At 37.4% G+C, this 18283-nt stretch overlaps 1 protein-coding gene across 6 annotated transcripts in view; it reads right to left on the minus strand.

The window, feature by feature from the left end:
- Window positions 1-18283, minus strand: part of Rictor (RPTOR independent companion of MTOR complex 2) — a 116300-nt gene that overhangs the window by 32206 nt on the left and 65811 nt on the right. For all 6 annotated transcript variants that reach the window (XM_021660781.2, XM_021660784.2, XM_021660782.2 and 3 more), the window contains 12 exons: window positions 13546-13613; window positions 12924-12991; window positions 8832-8914; window positions 7575-7662; window positions 7051-7141; window positions 6892-6958; window positions 6686-6766; window positions 4703-4803; window positions 2337-2502; window positions 1675-1776; window positions 1499-1545; window positions 175-310 (listed from right to left, as the gene is read on the minus strand). In XM_021660781.2, the coding sequence (XP_021516456.1) occupies window positions 175-310; window positions 1499-1545; window positions 1675-1776; window positions 2337-2502; window positions 4703-4803; window positions 6686-6766; window positions 6892-6958; window positions 7051-7141; window positions 7575-7662; window positions 8832-8914; window positions 12924-12991; window positions 13546-13613 (1098 nt within the window). The remainder of the gene's footprint in view (window positions 1-174; window positions 311-1498; window positions 1546-1674; window positions 1777-2336; window positions 2503-4702; window positions 4804-6685; window positions 6767-6891; window positions 6959-7050; window positions 7142-7574; window positions 7663-8831; window positions 8915-12923; window positions 12992-13545; window positions 13614-18283) is intronic.

Below are 18283 nucleotides of genomic sequence, written 5' to 3' on the forward strand. Positions count from 1 at the left end.
TCATTGCCTCTAAGCCAGTGTGGCATACTAAATAAATTCCAGGCCAGCCAGAGCTACATAGCATAACCGGTCTTAAAAACAAAACAAAACAAAACAGAAAGAGAGAGAGAGAAAGAGAGGGGGGGGCAGACTCAACAAAAAAATACTCACTGTAAACATCTTTGGAAGGCTTACCTCTTCAGACTCAAGAAGAAATTCTGTAAATTGACAACCCACAACTGTGAGCTGCTTGGACTTGGCAAAGTCCAAATCCAGACTGGCATACAGCTTACTGCTGGGCTTGTAAAAATAAAGAAGTCTGCGTACAAACCTAAAATCAAGATGAAATTAGTAATAAAGCAGAAAACTAAACAATTATTAAGAATCTTGAGCATAGGTTAGGAAACTTAGTAAGCATGTTAGTATATTTCACAGCACTTTATGGTTGAGTAAGAATTTTATAATAAGCCCTAGTAGGGACAGTGCAGATGTGGCCAGGCATGGAGCACGTATTTTAAGTCCTCTGCACTCAGGAAGTAAAGGCAGAAAGAGCAGTAGCTCAAAGCCAGGTTAGGCCACAAAATGGGTTTCAGGCTAGCCTGGGCTACATAGCAAGATCTTGTCTCAAATACCAAAAGGAACAAAACAAAAAACCCTCATCTCACCCCCCAACAACATAAAACTCCACACAGCAGAGAGATGTGTAGACTGTAATGCTGCAGAGACAAAAGGAAGCCTTTACAGACATCTATTTAACTCAATGTATGAACATATGTTAGTAACTTCCAATGTTGTGCTTGCTCACTACAGTTAAGCTTAATTTCATGCACTACAACACAACCTGGAGAGGTAGCTACTGCAGGAGTTACAAACCTAATTTATTAAGAAGAAAGCCTTTTTTTTTTTTTTTAGAAGAAAGCCTTTTATTCTAAAAGAATATCAACTGTACCATGCTTCTTAATTTCACTATAACATGTCTGTTCCATATATTTCTCAAAACCTGATATAAACACTAAGTTACAAATCATTAAATATAACAACAGCATAATAAATGTTAGTGATAAGGGATTGTCTAAGACTCTGTAAGGCCTTCTCATCCAAGGAGATTGCTAACAGTGGTTGCTCAATTACTTAAGTAAAAGCACACAGGTCCAGGAGAGAACACATACTTTCTGTGCTCTGTGTGCTGTGATGCCAACAGGCTTTATAGACAGTGGGGTTATGGACTTAGGAAGAAGCGATAACCCTCAGAGGATGATTTGGGTATAATCAGAAGAGGTCTAATAAAAACACACACCTTTCTTAATTCCATTCTTGTGTCAGGGTTAGCACCACAACATAGATAATACTACCCCAAAGTAAATAACTTATCATAAAGATCAAAGCTAGAAGCAGAACAAGTAACACAAAAATTAGCTGATGCATTCTGATTATAAGACTGCACATAAAATGTATGCACCTTTAAAAAATTGATTACTTTTAGCCATAATATAAATTTCGGTTCTTCAAATTTACATACCTGTGCAACTGTTCATCTTTATAGTTTCTCAGATTTACATTTGGCCACTAGGAAAACACAATGTTATATTATATAAGTACATTTGACAATTCCTAAGCATACAAGTATAATTTAATAATAATAATAAAATGAAGACATTTGGCAATATCCATGAAATATGAAGTACTCTATCATACCTTAAGAATGGTCCCAATGAGATTCCAATTCCATTCAAGATTCTCTTTATGTTGAAGGACTTGACTATCCCTAAGGTTTATTAAAAGAGCTTCCTCTGTATCCTAAAATCACCAGATAATAAGGATAATTAGGCAATCTATGTTTACATCAGAAAACTAATTGGTCCTCAGTAATTATTTTCAAAAAGTTAGTTAAAAGAAAACAAAAACTAGGGTGAGTGATGGTTCAGTTAATAAAGCACTTGCCTTACAAGAATAAGGACTTGAGCTCAAGTCCCAGAACCTACTACACATACTAAGACTGATGACACACACTTGTTATCCCAGCACTGTGAAAGATATAAGGAGAATGCTGGGCTGGGCCTAGCCACTGTGTTTGGTCAGTGACAGACCCTGTCTCAAAAGCAAAAACAAAGAACTCAGGTACGTGTTGTCTGAGAAACAGCACAATGTTTTTCTCTGGTCTCCACACACTTAGCCTGCAACACATTCTACCCTAACATACACCTAAACCCAGCTCCAGGAATTCCTCTTCATGGTAAAACTAGTCATTTGTGAACTTATCTGCCTGAATAAAACTGAACACGCAGACAACTACACTACAATACAGCTGCTGAGATTGGAAAACTAAATTAAACTATGTTCATTTTTCATGTCAATACCTTAAGAACAAATATATCTTTCTGAACTCGGAGATATTGATCCCGTTTCTGGTGTGTTGCAATTGCTTTCTGAATAATGTGATCTAAATGAAGGCTATAAGGCTTAGGTCCTCGTTTCTTCATTTCATGGAAGCGTTTTAAACAGTTCAGGGCCGCACTGGCTCGCCTAATGAGGAAAGAAAAATCAATACTGTAGCAACGCTATCACACTTTTCAAGTAATGGCTGCTAAGTTACTTAAGCTTACATAATTCAAGAGTGGAGATTACCAAGCAAAGAGAAATATTTAGTTAAGCATGGGAGCATAATGACAACACATCAACAACACTGCTGATTTCGAAGAAACCTATTCTGGTTTAAGCTTTGACTTCCTGGTCTTTTTTCTATGGTTCCGTTTTGTGTATGGGTTTTTCTACGGTAGGTCCATTTTATGTACGTTTTTTTCTACGGTAGGTCCATTTTTTGTATGGGTTTTGAAAATTCCTTCTGCAGCACTAGGGAGACAACTGAGTGGATAAGGCATGTGCTTTGCCAGCATGAGAGGTACCTGATGGCCTAGTACCTATAAAATGTTCGCAACGCAGTGTGCACCTGTAATCCCAGTGTTTGAGGTGAGGTCTACCAAGTCTCAAGTTTGAGAACTATTGGCTGCTTAGCCAGCCTAACCAGAAGGGTGAGTTGAGCTCCTGTGCTCATAAAGTGAGGTAGAGAGAAATAGAAGACATCTGACTTCAATCTCTGGCTTCTCCATGTATGCCAAGTGCACCTCCTCTCCCCTCTACACAATCAGATACACAAACACGTATTTACATAAAGCCAAGAACACAGTTTTCTTATTAAAGTTTTAAAGGTTTTATTCTTCATATGTAAGTCTTTACTCTAGTTAAATATGATTTTTGTTTATATGAAGTTCGAATAAAACTTCACTGTCCATCAATATACTCAATGATCCTAGTATCAAGTGAATTGTCTCCATCTTCTGTATTGATAACCATAGTTAGAATCTTTTAAAATTATTTTAATTACTTCTTTGTTATACGTAAAACTATAGTATTCAAGAATTTAGCAGCAACCCACTCAACTTTAGAGCCTCTGATAATTAAAACCCTTAAGATGCAGTTAGATTGGCAAATATTTAATCAGTAAAGACAACTTAGAAAATAAAAAATGAAAAAAAATTGAGTACTACTATTTCAGTTATTTTAAGCATAATTTTTAATTCCTAATGATCTCTAAGACCTGTGACCTTAATTTGACAGAGTTTAAAACTACTAGGTTGTGGGGCAGGGGAGCTATGGGCCTGGGAGAAGCTGGCTAGGAGCAAGAGTGGGGTTGAGGTGTGTCTGAACCCCAGAAATCTTCCCCCTTGCCCTGCACATGTGTGTCCTGACCCATGTAACCCTGTCGCCCCACCTTTGCCCCCAGAGGTCGCACAGCCTCGTAGACAGGTCCTCTGCCCTTGTAAGGCTATGTCCAGCAAGCACCTGAAATTCCTCCTTGTGCCAATGAAGCAACCCTAGCACCTTGGCCCTGGCCAATGATGTACACTTATCCCAAATATCGCTACCCACCCCCAAGGTTTAAGTAGCTTTGTTCCCCCATTAAATGCACTGTCTCACTGAAGACTCTCCTGAGAGTCTGTTCAAGCTCACAGCTGCCTGAGGTGTCTTCTACTCCTGGCCACTCTGCTTCACTTCTCCCTGTCAGAATCCACTGGGTCATAGGCGAAGAAGCAGAATGTGAACAGTACCAGGTTTTAAGAAAGCATTCACTAGGATAAAACTGAAAGCTACATTATATTGTAAGCCTACAACCGGAGCCATGATGTTCTGCTAATGCCTCTGCTGAACAATATTGTCTCCAGTCTATTTACTGCGAAAATTAAAAGGAGCAATTGTTATTGACAGTTAGGCCCATCTGTGAACATTTGTATTACTAATGTTAAACAAACTTTTGAAGAATGTGTACTTTAAAGAAAAGTTCATGGTTCCAAAGAGCTAGTGAACTGCATTTCTCTTACATTATCAAGGGGAAAGAAAATGTGTTTGAGATATATAACTTTTTCCAGATCACGAAAGCAAACAAATTAAAACAATGATAGAAACTTGCCATTTCAGTCATACAGTAAAGCTCTGCTCAGAAACATGAGAAAAAATAACGTAAATCTACCATTTACTAACACTTTATAGCCTCAAATACAAATTATTACTATTTTGAGAACTATAACTTTCCCTCCTCGAGGTTTCCAAAGGGAATTCCAAGCACAACCTGTCCATACTGCTTGTTTTCTCTCCCTGCTTACAGAGAAAGTTATCTAAGCAGACAGTAAATACATCAAGCACACTTAGCTAAGGTTCTAATACTTACAGTCTCTTTTCTTTGGGAATATCAAAGGACGCAGCCATATTCATAAGGGTCGGCAAGCAGTGCAAATGATGGCTATGCGAATGAGGAAGAATTGTGTTTGCCTATATGGAATATGATGTTTTATGAGATTTTTAGAAACAAATACAGTCATTTACAGACATAATATAGTATGTATGAAGTTAACTTAATCATTTGTCTACATATAATTATAATTTTTAATCCCACTGGATTTCAATAAGAAAGATAGGCTGGATCCAGTGAGATGGCTCTGCAGAACAGAGAATTTGTCACTAAACACGAGGGCCTGAGTTTTATCCCAGGACCTTCATAGTAGAAAAAGACAATCAACTCTTCCAAAGTTGGCCCCTGACCCCCGATTCACCATGGCACTATTGCACATATGAATATAAAGATACATCCATATACTTTATTTTTTTTCAAAAATTAATAAAACAGATTTTCATTTATCTGTTATTATTACATATAGCTTCTAAAAGGCACCATACTCACTTAAGTGACCTGGAGAATTATGTAGCAAGGCGCTGTATTTGAGAAAAGTACTGAGGCTGCACTGTATCTCCCTTCTCACAACACACTGATCCCACAGAGCAGCAATCCTTAAATTGCCTGATGCCAGGCAAAATTTCACTACTCAACCAGCTTCCTACCAATAAGTACATTTATTCAATATTAAAGATAGAAGATATTATTAAAAAGTAGTGAATACCGCTACCCTTTAATCTGGCCAGCTTTTATCTTTCATGAGAATCACAGAATTCCTGAGCTTGAGGAAAATGATTAAATTTCTATCAAAAGAATCCTTCATACAAAAGAAAGGAATACCTGCGTCTTTATAGAAAATGGTTTCTTGAGAACTAACACACAGCTCATCTGATCTGAAAACTTGCAGTATTGTTTAATGATTTTACAGGTCAGCTCAGTGAAATTGGAACAAGAGACTAAGTTATTGATAAAAAAGACAAACTCTGTATATTGTTAATTCTTGATGTCACATGCACAGCTCAGTGACTATGTTGGGAGAAAAGAGATGGGAAGGAGAAAGGATTCTGAGTTTTGGTTTTTGAGACAGTATCTATTATGTAGCCCTGGCTGTTCTAACATTCACTACATAGACCAGGCTGTCCTCAAACTCAGAGATCCACTTGCCTCTGCTTCCTAAGTGCTAGGACTAAGATTAAAGTCACATGCCACCAATGCCCAACCAGAAACACTTAAGGGGGAAAAAGGAAGCCACCTCGTTCCAACAAAAGCAAGCCACTGATGTGTATGAAAAAATGTGCCAAAAAATTAATTCTTCCTAAACAAGATTTAAGTAACTTTTATTTAATATTTTATCAACTTGTAGTGACAAACAAGCATAAATTTCTACAATGCAGAATTCCCTTAGTTTACTAAGTACAGAAAGGTCAAAGACCTTCCATGGCTGCTGGTTTCCAGTCATTAGAAAGGTCTTAAAATCATGGAGTTACCGGAGACCTATCCTCAGTCTCATTCTGTGAACCTAAGACTATCAGTTTATAAAAATCACTAACATTCAGGAAAGACAACTATATTCATAATTTTTATAAAAAAACTTTATGAAGGTCAAGGAGTCACTACAATGAATGGAGTACATTCCTAGAAGACTAAAATAAAATTCATGGTTTTACATTTTTTATTTCTTGCTTTCTTTAGTAGAATGCCTTTCTGAGTGAAATCAAGATTCACAGGATCAAAATGCCTACCTCATAAGCGGCTCAAAAAAATACATCATTCAGTATTTTATATTTTCCACACTTGTTACATTTACAAAAGCAGTTAATATAGAGACACACAGATCTCTATCAGGAATAGGTAGAAAAGGCTTTGGTAAAATGAAAGCATATTGTCTGAGCTATCCTAAAGCAACACCACTCACTTAACCTGTTTTATCATTTAAATCTTACAAGTTCCAACAGCATAAGCAAAAGTCATTTTACTTACCATATGTAAGAGCTCTCCTAAAAGGATGGTCGCCCTAACTGAGATGTGGTCGTCACTGTTGGTTATCACTTCAACCAAGCCCTAGGAAGGCAAGAAGAAGCATCACTGTTGCACAGCAGTGCATATGAACACATTCCTGCATCAGATCTGTTTTTTCTAAGAATCTTAGGAACAGACAGTATAAAATAAAGGTTTGAAAATATTACCTCTAAAAGCCCATTACGAATAAATGCAGAGAGTATCAGTGCCAAATAATTGTCCATGAGATCTGGTCTGGAAATAAAAGCACAGAAACAATTTAAATGTGTCACATAACATAAAAGGAAAAGTAATAAATGGCAGTCATTTTTATCTCTGAAGTCTACCTGGATCTAGCACGATGGGGAAGAATAGTTTTTGCCTCAGCTGCCACAAAGCCATCTGAAAGCCTCCAACTGTCCTGGAACCTTCCTGGATCTACGAGAGTTAAAATCAGGTAGTTACCAGATTGGGCAGTACTGAAACAGATGAACGTCAGACTGTCACCTATCCAGCCTACAAGCGGTTTCTAAAATAATCCACTTGGGGAGTGGTAGAGATTGTGTCACGACTGGCAAGGGTGACTGCCTGGGCCTGTCATGAGGAATGCCTCTCTAATGCAGATACTTGTCATGTGGTGTGGGTGCTATGACAGAAGCATAAGGGAGTAAGCATACCAACACACCCACATGCTACACCAACACAATTGTTTACAAAAAATGCATAGTTTTAACTATGAATCAGACAATCCTCTCATTACCAGAAAGAAAAGAAAATGTTCAATTTGCATTTCACTTTGTGGTAACCTGTTTGCATGAAGTCACTTAAAAATGTAAGCAACATCTTCCAGGGCACTTCAGAACATACTTACCTACACTGAGCAGGGCTTCTATGAACTCATCTGTCACAACAGGTAGAGGGAGACGAAATATATCATAGAGCACTTCAAGCAGACCTCGCTGAAACAACAAATACAGTTCACTTATGTCTACAAAAAAGTCTTTAAGATGATGCTTACAAAATAGCAAAATTATGAAGGCATACCTATAGCGAGCACATTCTATCATGACTATACTAGGGAAGGGATAAATATTTAACATGTATGTCACTTAATATTTTTAAAAATCTTTCCTTATATCCATTGTGCAAATTTGGAAACAGATTTCAGTTCTTTCCAAGTTTGGGCCAGTGGTGTGTCCCAGTGGCAAACTTCTTGCCAACATTCCAAGGTTTGATTTTCAACACATCCAGAGTCAACAAAACTGCTCCTTTTGTTCAGTTTAGAAGCATACCCTCCCTTTTCCATGACCTAGTGCTTTTTACTTTGCACTTTAAGCAGGGAACACCTAGTCAATGATTTCAAACTGTTTTTCCAATTACAGGTACAGTTCATTTAAAGTAAAAAGGAGAAACAAAATTAAAAAAAATATATTTAAGGAAAAAAAACCTCAATATTTTTCTCCATTCATTTTGGTTTAGCTATTTAATATAAATTTCTTAATTATAACAATTTAGAAATATAGCTAAGATATCTCACATAAGTAACAGTTTTAATGAAAACCACCATCTTCAAGATAAAAATGTGATAACATGGTATCGAAAATATATATAAACTACAAAACATGATTAGATTAAATATAACAACTACTTTTTGGTAAATGTATTTCCATGTTTGACTCTTTCAATATAAAAATAGCCTTCTGTTTTACTTGCATTGTATAATAAACTATAATTTAATTTATATTTTAACTCAAGTTTTAATGAAATGGTCACTCCTAACAGTGTTTTAGGTAGTTTATATATTACTATTAAGTATTCACGTACTGAAAAAACGCTCTAAACTAAAAATTACCAAATTGAAGAAAAAAACGTCACCTGAAATCATTACTAGAAAAACCTGTGCATTTGTGTGTATGCTTGTATTTGCGTTCATGTGAGTACAGATGACTACAGAAACTGGAGGCATTGGATTCCCTTGAAACTGCAGTGAGCTAAGACATACTTACTGGGAGCTTGGCCTGAGTCCACTGCCAGAGCAGGAGACAAGCTTACTAATGAGCCCACTCTTCAGCTACTCATGTGACTTGTAAAGGTCCAGGCATCTAAGAATTGAGTAACTATTACCTACCCTTATTTCCATATTTGGTATGCAAAGTACTCCAATTAGAGACTGGATTCCAGAGTTTCCAGGTTTGCATAAATTAATAATACCTAAGAAGGATAAAAGTTAAAACAAAATTTACACAAAGAAATTCTACAATAATGTGTCAGAATAAAAAAAATCTGATTTTTCCAAGTCAAACCATTTGGTTATTGTAATTGATATCCTATAAGTAAAGAACACAACATGTCAGAATTTTCCTGGTAATTGAAAATTGCCATTAATTTCATCATCTAAATTTATTATCAACTTCTATTTAATATGAATACCAAGGTGGCTATAAATGAATACCTCTCAGGAAGTAAAAACCTGAAAGAAAAAAACAACGGTATTTTCCCTACCATACTTAGACAACAGTGAAAAAAAAATACATGGCACTGTCAAATTTAGTTCTAAAATCTCCTAAATGCACAATTGAAAATAAGAGAGATTATAAATAAAATCCACCTATCAGAGAGCTTAAGTTATAGAACTTTGAAAATACTAAAATTTGAAGTCACAAAAAATATATAAATAAGCTGGTCCTGGTGGTGCAAGCCTTTAGTCCCAGCACTCAGCTGTGAGTTCAAGGTCAGCTTGGTCTACAAAGTCTAGGATAGCCAAGGCTATACAAAGAAATGTCTCGAAAAACCAAAAAGTGAACAGGTGCAAGCAAGCACACGATGTGCAATATTATTGATTATGATGAAATGTAAATTGTGTAAGTGAAAGACTTTTACACTACACTAAAATAGCGAACAGCAAAAGCGCAACAACAAACACTGTGCATGAGCACCTCCTTCAGGACTAAACAATGCTGGCATCTGCAAGCTTCTTCATGGTACATTAGAAACTTGGAATGACGATGACCCAGAGAGAGACTGACAGTGGAGATGGATAACAAAATCTACACAGTGGGAGTACATGCTAACCACCACATGGCTTTAAAAATTCTTCCTCTGAAATGCTTTGTATTAAAATGCTAGGAAAAATGTTTTTGAATATCACACAGGACTCTGAAACTCCTGTCACCACTCCAACGGCTGAGTATCATTATCAAACATCCTTAGATATGTGTTTCAGATCCTGATTTTTTTTTCTCCAACTTCAGAATCCTACATTTATGTCATGGGACAACTCATATATGGACCCAGTATAAATTCATTTATGTTTCATATATACATATCCTGGGGACTAAATTCAATGTTCTTGCGTTATGAGTCACAGGAGGTCACGTATAAAGTCTATTTTATGACACCACTCAAAAACCCTCAGATATTGTAGCATTTTGGGTTTCATATTAAGGATGATCAATTGTATGGCTATATAGGTGCCATACAAATAATCTCTTTGAACTTAGAATGAAAATTCAAGTTAATCACAGTAAGAAGAACTAAGTGCTCAAGTCCCTGCAATGCACTACTTAAACTTTGATATCTGACAGTAGAATGAGGAATCAGAGGCTATGATACAGGATACAAATCATCCCCTGTGCTAACACAGTTAAAAGATTCTTGACACTTGTGGAAAATCTGTGCTACTGAAGCTGCCGCTCTATTAATGACATGGAACTTGACAGCTGTTGTAGTAAAGCTGCCTGTGATTCATAAATAGTGCCACAGAATCTAAACACTATTTAGGAAACCACTTCTGTTACAACAGTATTTTCAAGGTTCTCACTGAAATGCTATTATTTTTTTTCTAGTTCAGTAGAGGGTAGAAAGCATCTTAGTTTCTAGTCACAAATCACTATATAAGGCATCAGGAAAAAGGAGTTAGTAACAGTGTATGAGGTACACTTTCACGAGAGACACAGCGACAGTAAGTGGAGGCTATAAGAAAGGCAGAGGGAGCAGTCAGGATATCTTGGTGTTAAAACACGGCACAGTGTGTTTTCATCTTGGAGTGCGGGTGAAGGTGGTTGAACTTGCCAGGATGACCTAAGTTGTATCCATGTTAGAAGACAAGGGGGTTAGTGATGCACAGCTCTACACTTTCAGCTTTGGGGACCTCAATGATTGTATGTCAGAAACAAGGTCGCCAAATGCACATTGATGGTCTCAGGGAGGTGACTGGGACCAGATGAGGCATCGTAACAAATCCCCAAGCTAATACTATGAAAGGAAAGATTGGAGCTAGCAGGCTAGCTTTCTCACCACATGATGCTGATGCCATGTTCCTGAACACTTCCAACTCCACAAGTGGGAACAGAAAATGAGTTACAACAACTATACAAACTGTTATATTTACTCTTAGGTCCACATATAACCTTCGGTTGTACATGAAGGTAAGTGAAATAGACAGGGCAGGGTTTTTACTGCAGTACCAAAAGGGCAGAGGAAGCATACTGGAACATTCTAGGATAAGTACCTATATGGAAAGGATATGTGTAAGGTAGGCTTACTTAAGTACACAGCTATGTTTAAGTAAGTTTCTTTGTTCTGCTTATGGCTAACTTCCTTTCTAAGCTCTCTCTGCAGTAATAGCATGAAACTAAGTATTTACTCCACAGAAAGATGAAGCATGTATAATCCCTATACTTAGGAAATCTGGTGAGCTGGATACATGGCTTCAGAGTAAGCTCTGGCTTATCATGCATAAAGCCCTGGTGCAAAACAAATAAACTAAATTAAAAAAAAATTACAAAGAAGTCTGAGACTCCTAACCCCCTGCTTAACATACTATTTATGCCATCACACCACCATTTTTAAGAAACAAGCTTCAGCAATACATAAAACCTACAAGTTTTACCTTTTACTTTGGAAATCTTAGGGGAAGAATGGTAGATCATGCTGGATTTTTCTTAAAATATCTAGGTTTTCAAGATCCAGCTCTATCATTCCTGGACATATACCTAAAAGATGCCCCACCATTCATTAAGGACATTTGCTCAACTATGTTCATAGCAGCTTTATTTGTAATAGCCAGAATCTGGAAACAACCTAGATGTCCCTCAACAGAGGAATGGATACAGAAGTTGTGGTACATCTACACAATGGAATACTACTCAGCAATTAAAAACAAGGAAATTATGAAATTTGCAGGTAAATGAATGGATCATCCTGAGTGAGGTAACCCAGAAACAGAAAGACAGACATGGTATATATTCACTTATAAGGGGATTTTAGCCATCTACAGACCTAAAGAAGCTAAACACTAAGGAGGACCGTAGGGAGGATGCTTAAATCTAATTCGAATGGCAAACGGGATAGACTCCAGAAGCAGTGGAAGAGAGGAAACAAGATGGGAGCCTATGATGGAGCGTCCTCTGAAAGTATTCACCCAAGAGGGGATCAGGGCAGATGCTGAGACTCACAGCCAAACTTTGGGTAGAGCTCAGGGAGTCTTATAGAGGAAGAGAGGAGTGAGATTAGAGGCACATGGGGGGGGGGGGGGGACGACGACGACAGGGGCCCCACAAGGAGACCAACAAAACTAAAAGATCTGAGCCCAGGGGGTCCTGCAGAGACTGATGTACCAACAGAACACCATGCATGGAGAGGATCTAGACCCCCTGCTCAGATGTAGCTGATTGGCAGCTCAGTCTCCATGTGGATCTCTGAGTGAGAGGAGCAGGGGCTGCCTCTATCCTGAACTGAGCTGACTACTCTCTGATCACTCAGCCCTGATGATGCAGCCTTGCCAGACTACAGAGGAAGAGGATCCAAGCAGTCCTGATGAGACTTAACCATGCTATAGGCAGATGGCAATAGTAGAGAACTCCCCCTTTCAGTGGACTAGGGCAAGGGGAAGAAGGGAAGTGGGAGGAAGGGTGGGACTGAGGGAGTTGAGGAAGGAGGCTTCAATCAGGATATATAATCAATAAATTGTGAAGAAAAAAAGTCCAGGTTTTTAACACAGTTGACTTGCAAATGTAATGATTATGTATATACAGAATACAGTATTCTACTTACTATACATTTTCTTCACTGTCTATTAGTAATTTTGTGGAAATCTCCTTGGTTATAATACCATAACGGAAAACTACATCATATTTAAATTAGATGCTACAACAATTAAACACTTGAAAAACCAAGTAAGGTTTAGTTTTTATGTCACTTAGCAATAGACAGAACATACCTGCCCATGAGCGGAATGTCGCAATGATTCCCATTTTACTGGCTAGAAATCGTGCTTCTCTGTCTTCTCTGTTGCAGAGTGGGAACAGGAAATTTGTAAAGACACAAATTTAAACTGAAATGAGTTTTTTACTGATAATATATCAGGAAAAAAATCTATCATCAATGTTAAGTATTTACATTTGAAATCAAAACAAGATATTTTGAAAAAAAACAGATCTACTTTAAATAAAATTATTAGGCTTTTAGTATAAACTGATCTTCAATTTTAAACTGACACTGTAAGCCAGGTTTGAGTGCACACCTACAATCTCAGCGCTAAAGAGAAAGAGACAGGAGAGCGGCTATAGGCTCAAGGTCAGACTGGGCTACAGAACAGGTTCCTGGCTAGCCAGGGATAACATTCTAAAGTAAAAATAAAAAGAAGAGAAATCCAATAACATATTGGTTAGAAAATCACAAATTAACTTTTAAATTTCTCAAAACTTTCTTTCTTTTTTTTGTACTACGTAACTGGGAGAGATGCACAGTGTAAGCCACAGAATAGGCTCTGTACAGTGTGAACAGTGAGTACTGTAAGCACACAGATTACCCCCACCCTGACAGGAATTCATGGTGCTTACTTGAGCTGTCCTTCAGCTGTATCTGGACTGTGTCTGTAGTGGAAATCAGTATAGGGTGCTAAAATTCGCTAATAAGAAAAATAAAGAGAAACACAAAGAATTTTTATTATAAAAGCATTCTTTCTGTAACACAAAATTAATTCCATTTCTGTATCTTTAAGTAGATTGACTGTTTCATATATTTGTTCTTCAAAATCATTCAGAGAATACATGATTTTAAATACAAACTAAATTTTTAATTCATAAATTCAGGTATAACGTGCATCTAAAACAAAGCAGACACAGGCATAAAGGTATTTCTGGAATGGGTTGACAGCCATCTTCCTTCAGCATTCACTATGATTCCTAAAAATTATACCTGGATTCCATTTCTTCCACTGGGAAATAACTGTCAGACCTGGTTTTTTAAAAGTAGTGTGTCTTCCTGTTGTTTTGTTTTTTTTTTTCTTTTCAAGTTGTTCTTAAGAATTAAGTGATCTGGATTTAGAATTCTTACAATGGAGTGCCTAACAACTTATTTCATGTTCTTATTCTTTGCAAAATACAGTTAAATCTAAAAACTAAATTTTAGCCATTGTTTCTCTAGATTTTTGCTAATCTCTTATTTCCAAGGACTAAAGCTGCTTTCTTCCATGTGCTGTGTCCTATGTGCTCCTCACCCCCATCTGTAATTTACTCTGGTCTTTTTATTGACTCTTCTTTCAGTGGTAGCTCCTTATCCACAATGACATTTTAATTTCATAGAATTCTGAATTCTAGATATACTTTTTTGCACACTAGAAATTCCATTATTCATTTTGTATGTCTACTTATCTAATAAAATTCTTCATATTTTCACTTATAGCTATGATCATGTCTTTTTGCATGAACAGAATCATATGTGTGCACATGTGTGTTGGGGGCTGATTTGCCTGTACAAGCACTTTCCTTCACTTTCTGAGACAGCCTCTCAATGAACCTAGAGACAAATGTGGAGGCTAGATTGAAGGCGTCCGATGAGCCCCCAGGATCCGTCTGTCTTGTTCTGCACATTTCACCATACCCCATTTGTTCATGTGGGTGCTGGAGATGCCAACTCGGGTCCTTGTGCTTACACTAAGCACTGTATACACCAAACCCACTAGCCAGCCCACGATTAGAAATTTCTCACTGAAAGTCTGACAGTCATTTTACAAAATGTTATCTTCCACCAGAAGTGGTTCATCTCTCTTCTATGAAGGTAAATGAAAGCAGGTATCCATTTGACTACAATGACTGTGTCAGCCAGAAGTTCCAATACAGTTATAGTAACACTGAGTATACCTGTCTGTTCTGATATCCTAGTATGTTCTGCCAGTGTTTTTAAATACAACTTAGATGGTTTCTGTCTCCTTAGCAGTGAGAATAAGACTTTTAATAAGATTTCCTTTTATTATTTTAAATTATGTGTATTAAATGCACATGGTGCACATGTCCAGAGAGACTAGAAGAGGTGGATATCCCTGGAGCTGAAGTTAGAGGCGACTGTGAGCTGTCTGACATGGGTGGTGCTGGGATTCAAACTGGGGTACTCTGGACGCTCAGAGACTGGCCTTAACCACTAAGCCATCTTTCTAGTCCCAAATTTCTTTTTTTTTAATTTTTTATTATTATCATTTATTACAATTTATTCAATTTGTAATCCAGCTGGGTCCCCTCTCACATTTCCTTCCACCCTCACCCTTCCTTCCTCTTCTCCCTGTATGCCCCTCCCCTAGTCCACTGATGTCTCACTATATTGCCATGGAATTAACTATATAGAACAGCATGGTCTTGAACTCAGAGAGATATGCCTGTCTCTGCCTCCCAAGTGCTAGGATTAAAAGGTACCCACCATGCCAAGAATTTTAAATACTATGTTTTGTATGTTTAAACTGAGACCTTTATCCATTTAGACAACTTTAAGAACCTGGTAAATGTCAAAGAGATTAGTTAAAAAGTATCCAGTTTGTTATTTTAGCACTACCCTCCCCCCCAAAAAAAGCTCTCAATTTTTCTAATCATGAGGGAACTTGTGAGTTTTCCCTACAACACACCCCTAGCAGTAAATTATCGGGGGTGGGGGGAGAGTAAGCGGTTACACAATGACTTGTATAAATTCACTACAAATGAATACCAGGGTAAAATAAAAATCGAGACACAAAACTTTATCACACATCTATTTTTAGCAGAAGGAAAGTGATGTCTGGCAGCAAAGATAAACACACCACAAACAGTTCTTTATGGAAAAAAAAAAGATATTCGTTTAGAATGAAAACAAATTGGTATGGTGTAATAAAAAATTACATTCTCTTAACTGACTCCACAATGAAGATATGATGATGAAGACAGTGATAAACAGCCAAGGAAGCCAGCATTTATTAAATGTGAAGAATTACGCAACACATTTTTAGGTAGAGTAGAATAGAGGGGAATGCATGCAACTACGGGTTAGCTTGTATGGTTGCCAAGTACTGCAGTCACTATTGTTAAGATCTGTTAGGCCAGGTGTGGTATTGCACGCCTTTAATCCTAGCACTAGGGAGGCAGAGGCAGGTAGACTGCTGTGAGTTCATGGCCAGCCCAGTCTACAAAGCAAATCCAGGACAGCCAGGACACCTTGTCTCAAAAAATAATCAAGGCAGGGAGGTGGGAGAGGGGGAGAGAAGAGTTGTTATTAGAGCATTTAACTTTCAAAATAATTCTAACTTTGAAAACCATGACCTTCACTTTACCTATGAAAAATCTAAGTCTAAAGGAGACTTGCCTAAAGCCATGAAGTTAGCAAGGCCACAGGATGAATTGATACTACTCTAGTGTACTACACTGGCGCTCTCCGCAATGAGCTACACTCCAGCACGCAGACAGAACCTGTACAGCCTAAAGTCACCCTCCTCTCAGGCTTTGGTGCCGCTGGGGTGACATCTTAAAACAGAGAGATGTTTATGGCTGTAAGCACATACTACCGTAGTTTACTTAAAAATCTACCATAGTCTTTGCAGGCTATTTTCATTTACATAAAGGGCTGCTAGTTTGCTTTATAATGCACAGGAATAAAAAGCCTATGCGCCTACCTTCTTTTCCTATCTCTTGACTTTTCATATAAAAATCTTCAGTTTTGATATTAATCATTCTACTTGATAAAAATCAAAGCTAAGAATGTTGCTGGCACAGGAGTCTAATAAACAATGCGTTAAAAAAATCACTAAGAAACTACTGTACTTATTACATTTGTTAGTAATAATAGTCTGATGAAAACTGTAATATCTGCAATGTTCTTAAAAATAGTCCTAATGCCAAGATTGTTGGTGCTGCCTATAATCCCACCTACATGATAGAGTGAGGTACGAGCCTACAATCTGGAGACTAGCCCAGAAAACATAAGACCCACCACACACACACACACACACACACACACACACACACACACGCCAAAAAAAAAAAAAAAGAAAAAAAAAAAGAAAAAGAAATCCTAATAAAATCACAACTACCACATTTAAGGCTCCTTAAACATCTTAAATCCTAGATAATTTATAATTTAGTACTTAAATCCTTGAGTTAAACTTATTTTGGATGCTATCTTCAATAGACAATGTAGTTCGTTTCCCAAAACAAACTGATAAGATTAACAGTGTGATAACTGTGCTGTCTGACACAGTCTCACTAGCAGCCCTGGCTGGCCTCCCAACACCCATTACTCCTCCTCTGTCTCATGAAAGCTGGGATTACAGTCATGTGCCACCAGCCTCAGTTAGTACCACCCAGTAGTAAGGAGTATATAGTGATCTTACTACTTCAAATTAACTATAAAACACTCTACCTCAATTAGTAAAAAAAAAATATACGTGACATTTTCTTAAACGATACATGCATGTTCAATTAAAGATAGTGCAAGGTGTTTGATTCTTCATTGTTGTTATTTGTTATTAATTTAGTGTGTGAGTGATATTTGTTAAGTATGGGTGCTCACATGTCACAGGGTGCATGTGGAAGCCGGAGGCCACCCTTTGGGGAGTCTGTTCTCTTCCACTTTATTACTGAGACAGAATCCCTCTGCTGTTTCTGCCTCTGAGGTTCCCACTGGAGCTTCCAGCCAATTCTTGTGCTTTTCCAAAAATGCTGAGATCACAGAATTGAACTACACCTAGCATTTATGAGGTTCCAGGATAAAACTCAGGTTGTCATTTACAGTAAGAGCTTTACCCTCTGAACCATCTTTTCAGCCCCCAGTCCTTAAATTTTTAAGAGAATCTTAGTATTGCTAGCTGAAGATAGACAATATTATAGTGAATTTCTTACATAGGCACAGGTCTTGGTGTAATCTTATTCACCTTTTAAGTTTGTTCAAGAAATGTCTTAGGGGAACTATTATGCATAGTGCTGAAATGTTCTTCAGAATAACATTTATAATTTAGTCTCAATCAAGTAACTCTAAGGAACAAGAAAAACAAACTAAACTAGTTTATACAATTAATGTAGCATTTGAGCCTATTTCAAAATTTCTAAGTAAGGTTATGTATTTAAATTTGTATATTAGGGCTAGAGAGAAGGATCCATTGTTAAAAGCATTGGCTGCTCTTCCAGAGGACCAAAGTTCGATCCCCAGCACCCACATGATTATCTTAACAACCATCCGTAACTCCAGTTCTTTGGGTTCCGACGCCCTCTTCTAGCCTCTGTGGGAACTGCACATGTATGGTACACAGACATACATGAAGGTTAAACACTCATACACATTAAA

This window comes from Meriones unguiculatus, chromosome 3 (assembly GCF_030254825.1).
Source record: "Meriones unguiculatus strain TT.TT164.6M chromosome 3, Bangor_MerUng_6.1, whole genome shotgun sequence".
Classification (NCBI taxonomy): Eukaryota; Metazoa; Chordata; class Mammalia; order Rodentia; family Muridae; genus Meriones; species Meriones unguiculatus.